Source organism: Zingiber officinale, chromosome 3A (genome assembly GCF_018446385.1).
Source record: "Zingiber officinale cultivar Zhangliang chromosome 3A, Zo_v1.1, whole genome shotgun sequence".
Classification (NCBI taxonomy): Eukaryota; Viridiplantae; Streptophyta; class Magnoliopsida; order Zingiberales; family Zingiberaceae; genus Zingiber; species Zingiber officinale.
The window spans coordinates 72,790,528-72,800,074 of record NC_055990.1 but is presented as its reverse complement, the minus strand read 5'-3'; the positions used below and the strand labels follow the sequence as shown (position 1 = coordinate 72,800,074).

The 9,547-nt window shown below is 35.5% G+C and overlaps 1 protein-coding gene across 1 annotated transcript in view; it reads left to right on the top strand.

Moving 5' to 3' along the window:
- Positions 1–1,339: 1,339 nt before the first annotated feature.
- LOC122051996 (transmembrane protein 120 homolog) overlaps positions 1,340–9,547 on the top strand; it is a 31,134-nt gene continuing 22,926 nt past the window's right edge. Inside the window, exons 1-7 of the mRNA XM_042613365.1 lie at positions 1,340–1,726; positions 1,802–1,880; positions 1,987–2,081; positions 3,437–3,541; positions 3,636–3,715; positions 8,360–8,450; positions 8,528–8,635. Coding sequence (XP_042469299.1) covers positions 1,475–1,726; positions 1,802–1,880; positions 1,987–2,081; positions 3,437–3,541; positions 3,636–3,715; positions 8,360–8,450; positions 8,528–8,635 — 810 coding nt within the window. The 5' untranslated portion in view covers positions 1,340–1,474. The remainder of the gene's footprint in view (positions 1,727–1,801; positions 1,881–1,986; positions 2,082–3,436; positions 3,542–3,635; positions 3,716–8,359; positions 8,451–8,527; positions 8,636–9,547) is intronic.

The following is a 9,547-nucleotide window of genomic DNA, read 5'->3' as shown; positions in this document are numbered from 1 at the left end:
ATGATGTAGAAGATTCAATCATGGTTTTATTTGCTTACTAATAATAAGCAATCATTGAATGATAAACTAGTTAAGTGAAGAACAAATTCAAGGAGTCAATTGATAATCAACAAACAATCGCAACTAATGTGAAATAAATTAGAAAATTATAGATGATCTCTATGGAAGAGGGTATGGTCATACAATTTTATTAGGATTCGATCTTTGTACCATTCAATAATTTTACCTTATGGTTACCATCTCAATTGTGCCCAGGGATTAATTACAAATAATGTGGTAAAAGATAATTCGTTCATCTCTAGTGTCTCCGTCAATCTGTTCTTTGGTCAACACAGAGAAGATAAATTACAGATGACTACTAACTATTGGTATAGTAACTAAGACATAGAGAAAGACATGCTCAAACATGTTAAATTTCGATTCGATGATCTAATATGGTAACATTCTATATCTCAATCATCGCACCACTCCCAAAAAATGAGATTAATTCCAAACAATCGTGGCAAAAAATATTTATGATTGATATGGCGGAGATTAATTCCAAACAAGAGACTTATTAAAGTTGATATGGTGGAGATCTCAAAACAATATTTATGATTGATTAGGAAGAAAGTGCTATTATATTTTAGAGACTTCGTGAACCATCTAAAAAAATTAGGAAGTAATTTTTTTTTTTTTTGTAATTTTTAATATTCTTATATTTTATTTTGCTTTTATTATTTTTTTTTGTAAAGGTTTCCAAATTTTACCTAAGATAAACTATTGTCTCTTAATTTACTTATTGGGGGAATTTAAAATATAATTTAAAAGTTTTTTTTATCAGTTTATTATTTATTTGAGTGCTTTATCCGACAATATAATTTGTATTCAAAATCTTTCGGCCATTTTATTATCTGTTGGAGTGCCTTATCTGACACCGCGGGTGGTACTTTCATTCTTCTTGTATTTACTATAAAAGAAGTTGCTACCCCTTTGACAGTTTTCCGAAAAGCAAAAAATATAGCAATATTATAGTATTGATCCCCCAAGGAGTAAATTAGAGTCTTCGGGTTAGGTAAATGATTATGACGTTGCCCATTTAGTTGTAATGTTGGTTATTTTGTTTATCTGGTAGTTAAATACAAACCAAAAAAACAAGAGTCGAAAAATTACCCACTTTATTAGCAATGGAATCAGCTGATTAACAACAACATACGCAATCCCATTAGTGGAAAATTAACATCGACAGCCCGCATGATATGACCATCTTGAGCCTCCAGCCGTTGGACCCTCTCAGCTATGAATCTACACCGCGATTATTTTTCATTTCTTTTTCTTATCAGCCATAAAAGAGGAGAAAGGGCAACTTGAAGTGGAAAACGAACCGAGGGCACGCTTCATCCTCTCTCTCTCTCTCTCTCTGCCTCCCTCTCCCTTTCCTCTCGATCGCTTCCGTTATTTTTCTCCTTTTTCACCCGCCGCTTCAGTGCGAGATATGGAAGCCCCCGCTGGCGCCAACGGCGGAGAGGGCCCTCCCGAACGGGCCGTCGTAGAGGAGTCAGCACGCCTCGCCGATCGCGCTCGCGAGCTTCACGACGCCGCCGCGGCTCTCGCTTCCAGGACCTCCGCCGACGAGGATTCCCTCCGTGCGCGCGCGCTGGCGCTTGAATCCGATCTTCGACGGCTGCGATCTTCTCTCAGCACCGCCATCAAAAACCGGGAGGTCAATCGGACGGTCGCCGAGAAGGTGGTCGAATTCCAGTTTTGGTGTTTTTCTTAATGAGATCTTGTTGAACATATCGATGCAGATCTGTGTTTTCAGGTGGAGGAGGAATTGGATAGAGCTAGTTATGCACTCAGCGAGGGCGATGCTGCATTTCTTCTTGCTGGCAAGACTCAGGGTACTATTGCCATCCTTTAGAATAACTGGATGTGGTTCTCTCTCTCTCGTTTAATGGTTTATCTGACGCAGCGTGTTTGGCTTTATATGTCGTCATCTTGTTATAGGTAAGTTTCTGAGGATGTTTCTTGGCCCTGTGAACGTACGTGCTGCCAGGAAAGACGTTCAATTGAAAGTAAAGGAGGAGTACAACAACTACAAAGTATGATTCTTCCCTGTTTCATTGCATTAATTAAGTTCATTTTAATTTTTCTGTGCCATCGTTATTTCATTCATGATTTACTCTAGATGACTTTAATCATGGTTGTTGATCAGCTGAGATGCATTGATGCTCAACTTCTCTTTAGCTATTACTCGAACAAATTGAATTTCACAAAAACTGTCAACAAACAGAATACACATAGCAATTGTATTGATAACAAAAGTTAATCACTACACTAGGTCCATCTGCATATGCGGTATGGGCATGGTTCGACAGCACAGTGGAATGCTTATTAGTGCAGCTACAAGTAGAGTTTGGGCTAATTGGATTTTGGATGCGCTTAGTTCAACCGAGGTGCTTGAATTTCAGATGGTGTGAGTTGGGTTCGGGCAAGTTAGGAGCAACACATCTGAGGTGAGAGATAGGATTGCTTTGACTTACAGTGGTCAGGTTGATGTCTATCTAATTTTTAGAATGGGACAGGTCAACTGTGTCAAGGTTGTGAATATGTAGAAATCCTGTTACAATGATTATTTTGTTACCCCAATTGTCTAGACATTACAAGTTACTCTTGATAATCTTCCATCCAAAATGTCTTTTTTTTTTGTTTTAAAAAAATTTAGGTTTGGTTCCCCATTTATAAGCCTCAAAGTGAGTACTCATCCAATGACGGAGCTCCATGTGTCTAGGAAGAACTCATGCAAATCTAGTCTATCCTCTGCATGTTGACCACTTTGGCTGAAAGAGTAGCTTCCTTTTGGTCAAGCTTTGAACACCAAATCCGTTCTCTAGCTCTCTATCATCCAATTGCCCCTTTCCATGAAATAGTGTGTAAGTCAATCCACATCAGACATTCCTCTTTTATCAAGTTCTACTAAGAAATTTTGTATAATTTGGCACACATCTTTTGATCTCTAGTATTCATTAAGATAAAATAATTCTTAATTTCCCATAATTGCTATTGGCCTTCAGCTCCACTTTGACTTATTCTCTCTCATGGCAATCAAACTTTTCTTCTATGAGGTTCCACAAGGGTTTTTGCGATCCCCACAGGTTCTGGTTTATTACCATTTAAATACCAAATGTCACTTTGTGATTTCTCCTACTAAACAAATTTACTTTTCATAATAACTAATAAAGGTCTATAAGCTAAAAAAGTCACCTTTATCTGCACTTTCACATTTGTCTTGATATACATGGTGTAGAAATATTTGGGCATTTGTACAGGAAAATTTTGACAAGAAGGAAACACATAGTGACTCAAAGATTGTATATTGTTGGCTTAATGGTTTCGATATTGTTATGCAAATTTAAGGGGTTAAATCTTGTTGATGCTCTATTTGTCTTATTATCAGGACAGGACAGCCATATTGTTTGTTCTTTTTCCTTCTACTTTACTTCTTCTGAGGTCCTGGATTTGGGATGGGTGCTTCCCTATATTGCCAGTCCAACTCTACCAAGTATAGCTACAATACATGCTAAGTTTTAATCCCAACTTTGCGTGCATGATGTGAAATGTCAAATAAATATACTTGATTTCCTTTGTATCTGTAGGTTTGGCTATTATTTCTCTATACAAGTTTAGCTTTGAGAGAGAACGTACTGAGGGCAAATGGAAGTGATATCAGGCCTTGGTAATGCTCTATGCCTAATGTTTTTCTCATTACCTTACTCATATGTCTAGTTATAGAAAATTTTGTCACTATCTTGTAGTTTGATATTGATATTGTAGACTAGAGTTTGTTTTGCATTATCCTATCTCCATTTATCCCTCAAAAATTTGTTGTTCAGTTAAACTGTCTCAAATAACAAATTATTTGCAAAGTCGAATCATTTTATCATGTATGATTAATTTGCCATTGTCGAGTCAAATTCTTTTTTATTTTTTGTCTTGATTGCGAGGTGTCCCCACACCATTGGATGTGAGACTATTCTCCATTTGGGGTGGGAGCGATAGTGCCATGATAGCAATAAAATTAAAATACTCCCAACATTGCCTGTTTGAAATCTGCATTTTGCCAGAAAGCCCCTTGGATCTAACATAATTGACCAAACTCTCTGAGTATGCTATTTCTAATTGACTTTTTAACTTCAAATTCTGATGGATGTACTTTCTATCGAGCTGTTTCACTCTATATTTTGATACTTGAGAGTTGAGACACAATTTAACAAAGTTCAAGGCCATGAGTCTCCTACAATGGAATTAGTTTATCTTGTTATCTTTATAACTTATAGAGTGTGTGCTTGAGAAACATACTATTATTGAAGCACTAAACCATGAGGCAAAATATTGTATGAAGTAGGAGTTGATATGATTTAAGGGAAAATTCTGAGAGACACATTTAAGATGGTACGAGCTTGTACTTAGACGACCAATAAATGCTCCAGTCGCCTAACTGGAGTTGCATCTATTGAGGGAAAACTCCGAGAGACACGTTTAAGATGGTACAGATATGTACTTAGACGATCAATAAATGTTCCAGATAAGCGATGCAAAACTATGATAAACACGCATATCAAACAAGAACGAGGAAGACTAAAAAAGACTTGGTTAGCAACAATAAAACAAGATAAATTTTATTTAAGTATAGATGATGATATAGTTGGAGAGAGAACTCAATGACATAAAAGGATCCATATAGCCAATCCCACCTAGTATAATAAGGCTTGGTTGTCGTTGTCGTTTTTGAGGAGTTGATATTATTTATTCAAATTTCATTTAATTCTTTACTAATAACATGATCATTAGTGAGGCCTTGTTCAACTTGTCCATCATCAAAAAAAAAAAAAAATATATTGATTTGTTTTGTTAGAAACAAGTCTATGGATTATATGCATGGCTAGGTGTTGGTCTACAGAAAGTTATCTATGATTTGGCTTGAAGTGCTTATGGAAACCAGCAATCCAATCACTGATCTTAAATGGTGTCTTCTAGTGTAGCTAAACATCAACCATTGTGCTATGACAATTATGTAGCTTTAAGGTCTCTTATTCTCATTTGCTTAGAACCTTATTTAAATATGTTTAAGTTAGGTAGTATGTAAAGATACAATATTGAACACTATTACAATAATCCAACCCTAATAATTTTCCATCAACCCCTACTTGGTATCAAAGTCATGGTTGTCATAATTGGCTCAATTATTTCTCTACTAACTTTTAACATTGAGATCTATGGTTTAAAATCTCGTGCTATAATAAGTGACATGAGCAAAACATTTCGTTTCGTCAATTGGCACGGCGATGACACCGGCATGCTCCACATCTCCACACGTGGGCCTCACTTTAGCGCCGCGTTCGCCACAGTGGTCTTGCGCCTCGCGAGAGACTTTTTTATTGGCGCATAAGGGAGATATTTACCTTAGCTATGCCAAGATTTGAACTCTAGACCTCATGGTGGTAGCACCTCATGCGCTAGCCACTATATCGTCCCGAGAGGACAAGTGCGTGAGAGATGCACATATTGATAATGAGAGGATGAGTCAAGTAATGATTACTATATGTGTCCTTTAGACTTACATACAACCATAATAAATATTGAGTATGCGTATAAATTCACTAGCCCAAAGAATCCCTATAAAAACTTCAAAAATATTACATTCATTCCACCATCTTTAATGGCTAGAAAATTGATTCTAATGCATGTTTGTTAGATTTATCAACTTTTTAAAATATTAATTCACTTTTTAAATTAAAGATATGCAAATTTTCATGGAGACGTTCATGCTTTTACTTGACTTTTTCATAAAAGAGTCAAATTTTCTTCTTCTTTTGATCCGTCACAATGTCATTGGAAAGAGCGATCAAAAGGGAAGAAATAAAATTATTTCAATTCCTCAAGTATTAGATTGACAAAGAAATAGTGTAGTTCCCAACTCATGGGAAAGCTCCATGGATTAAAATTTCGTTTTGTGCCGCCGGGCACGGACGAAATTTACCGTTCCACTTGACACACGAAACCAGCACCGTGAGCCACTTTGTTTCGTGTGTCGCTGCGTTCGTCACAGCGATGACAGTGAGGGCGCGACCGTCGTTTGCCGGCCAAGCGAAATCGGCACATCACGCGGGCGCGTCTCGAGCAGCAGGGAGGTGTCGTCTGACGCTTCCGGTGCCGACGGAGGCGTCGTCGGATGCCTCTGGCACCGTCGGAGGCGTCTGCGATGCTTTCAGCGTCGCGGGCAATGGCGTCCGTGGGGTGTCGTGATACGATGGCGGAGCCGAAAGCATCGCGGGATGCTTCCGGCATCGTTGGAAGCATCACCGGACGCTTCCGGTGCCGCTGGAGGTGTCGTTGGATGCCTATGGCGCCGTCGTGGGCGTCGCGGGATGCGCGGGCAGGAGTGGGTTACTGCGTAAAACTAATATTACACTTTAATAAATCAAACAATTCCCATTCCCAAGTGTGATATTTTAAAGAGGCTTTATAAACACTAATTAAATTATCCTAATAAAATATAAAAAATATATTTAAAATTTTAAAAATTAATAAATTTTATTAAATAATATTCTGAAATTGTTTTTATGTTTTAAATTTTATTTAAAAATTTAAAAAGTTCTAAAATTTTTTTAAAGAATTCTAAAAAAATTTATAAAAATTCTAATAAATCAAATTTATATTCTGATTAAATATATATTATTTAAATTATTAATTAATTAAATAAATATTTAATTTATATAATTATTATATATAAAATAGTATTTTATATTAATTTATATAATTATGATATTTAATCTAGACATTGGAGAACTATAAAGGTTATGTATCAATTTTAATTCGAGTCATTGATAGATTAATTTTTTTTAAAGAAAATTATATTTAATTAATTTTTTTAACAATATTAAGTTGTTTAATAATGAGGAACTTATATAAAATTAATATACAACTTATATTTAAATTCTACATCATAAATATATTTATCTAATAATTACTATATTTAAATAAAAAAATACTAAAACCGTATCGGCACGGCACGATACGATACAGAAACCGTATCGTTTCAGTCTGGGACCGAAACCTCGGCACGGGTCGAGATTTTAAACCTTGGAAAGCTCAACCAAGTAATGCTAAGAAGAAATCATGCTTAACAAAATTGATGAAGTGATTTTTAAAGGATGCTTGGAAATGAATATTGACAACTTGGATTTCTCCATGGTTAAGGGGAGAATGAAAAAAAAAGGGCAGCCATGTGCACGAAGCTCCCGCCATGCGAGGTCCCGGGGAAGGATTCATTGTACGCAGCTTTATCCTGCTTTTTTGCAAGAGGCTGTTTCCCGGGGAAGGGGAGAATGAAGCAGTTTAAAATTAGGGTTTAGATAGGTTAAAATTAGGAAGTTTAAATTAAAAATTGCGGATTAGAAAATTTTAAATTTTAAAAGATTGTTTTAATTTTTAAAAACTTTTAGGGTGAAGTCCTTGTCTCAAGAAGGATCAGTTAAGAAGACTGCCCTTTAATTGTTCTATAAAAAGTGTCCTAGACCCATTGTAGATCTTTTCGTTGTGAGCTTTTGTTGCTCAATGAGATGTCTAATTTATCTATGTTGGAGAGTTATCCCATACTAAATCAATTTGGTTAAAATATCTATTGCATTTTGTTTGATTATGGTGCTAAATCATGTTTTATAAATTTGATTGTTTTCGTACAATATAAATTTGTGAATTTTGGTTACTTTATGAACTTCAATGCATAATTTTTTTGACCTTTGCGTAGTTTCAAGTAGATATCTCCTTTCATACATACTCTTGAACTCAGGAACCTAATCAATCAATAATTGATGAAAAATGCAAATTGAAAACTCAATTTGACACTTGTATATCTTGTTATGAGAGGCATCCTTATCACTCACTTATATAATCTATGATTTCCCTAGACTATTTGACGAATAGTAAATTTCCAAATCCAAATTATATGGATACTTTTTGCTGTATATTCTTGTTGAAGCAATCATGCTTATTGATTCTTGAATTATATGCATGTGACTTACCCCATGAAAGCTTCTTGCTTTCTCTACCACTGCTAATGCAGAATCAGATCTATTTTTGTTTCACTTTCTATTTATTTCCTTATCTAGTGATGGTTCACGGGCATTTAATACAATATCATTTTTCAATTAAATTAATCGCAACTTCTCTTCAAATTTTATGTTTTAAGAAATTTTAAATTTTATTTCCATTTGAACTTGGGGTCACCTTAGTTGATTAATGATAAGTGCTTTCTGAAATCTATTTTGGCAAGGCAGTATGTAATTTCTCTCTGGATTCATTAGTTGTGTTTATGAAGGTGGATTTACCATCATTATTGTGCCATGTTGATGGCCCTTATTAGTCTCACATGGGAGATAAAAGGGGAACCTGATTGTAACTTCAAGCAGGTAGTAATTTCATTCATGATTATGTAGGATTTTTATTTTATATTCTATTAGTCTAATGTAATACAAACTCTATGCAGAGAGGTGTCCAACTATTTTTGGCATGGGCTGTTATGCAAGGTTTTGCAATGCTTTTACAAAATAGGTACCAAAGGCAGAGGCTGTATACTCGAATTGCTTTGGGAAAGGTAGTGTTGCATCCTACAGTTCTTCCCCTGTTTAAATCAATTTTCTGTATTGGCCATCTGAGAATAGTTGTGTTTTTTTATTGAAAAAATATAGTGAGTATATGTTCAGATGTATTAGTATATAGAAAACTGGCCAACTGGGACCAGGCCATGCTCAGTCCAATCAATCCATTTTGACATCTCTAGGTTGGGTTTGAGTTAGTATTAAACATGCGGGTTGACAAAACACGACCCTTTTATGACTTGCCTACTTGAATTACTATCGGTATAAAAAAAGAGGGAAGGGAAGCACAAATCTGAGCGCCAACAAAATAGAGTGCTAAAAATGTTAAGAAATCCAAATGTATCCATGTCGTTTAGTCTAACCAAGGTTCAAAATCTTGAGTTGTGTTGGAGTTTTGGAGTTTAATAAGAATGATTTTATTTTGGTATCATATTGATATTCTGATACATGGTACCAATAGCGAATTTGAGGTTATTGGAGGAAGATGAAAAAAAGAAGAGAAGAGAAGTTATATACCTAAGTTTGGATAGTGCCTTACCTAAATACAATTTTGGCATTATATTGTATGGACATGAGCTATAAAAAATAAAAAATATTATTTTAATTAGTCTTGATATTGTAGGATTGGAAAGATGCTAGAGGGGGGTGAATAGCGATCGTCGAAAATCGAGAGCGAACTAAATCGAAGTATGCAACGGAAGAATAAAAAACAATGCTAACAAATCAAGTTTTACTTGGTTCGGAGTCTTCGACGACTCCTACTCCAAGACCCGCACTCGTTGAGTACTTTCGTTAGGCAATCACTATAAGTTCACAAAAAGTGTTACAATAATTGAGTACAAAAACTGGAAATAAAAGTTACCGACAAATAGAAAGGAAACAAAATGCAGTCTCTAGTTCCGCGAACT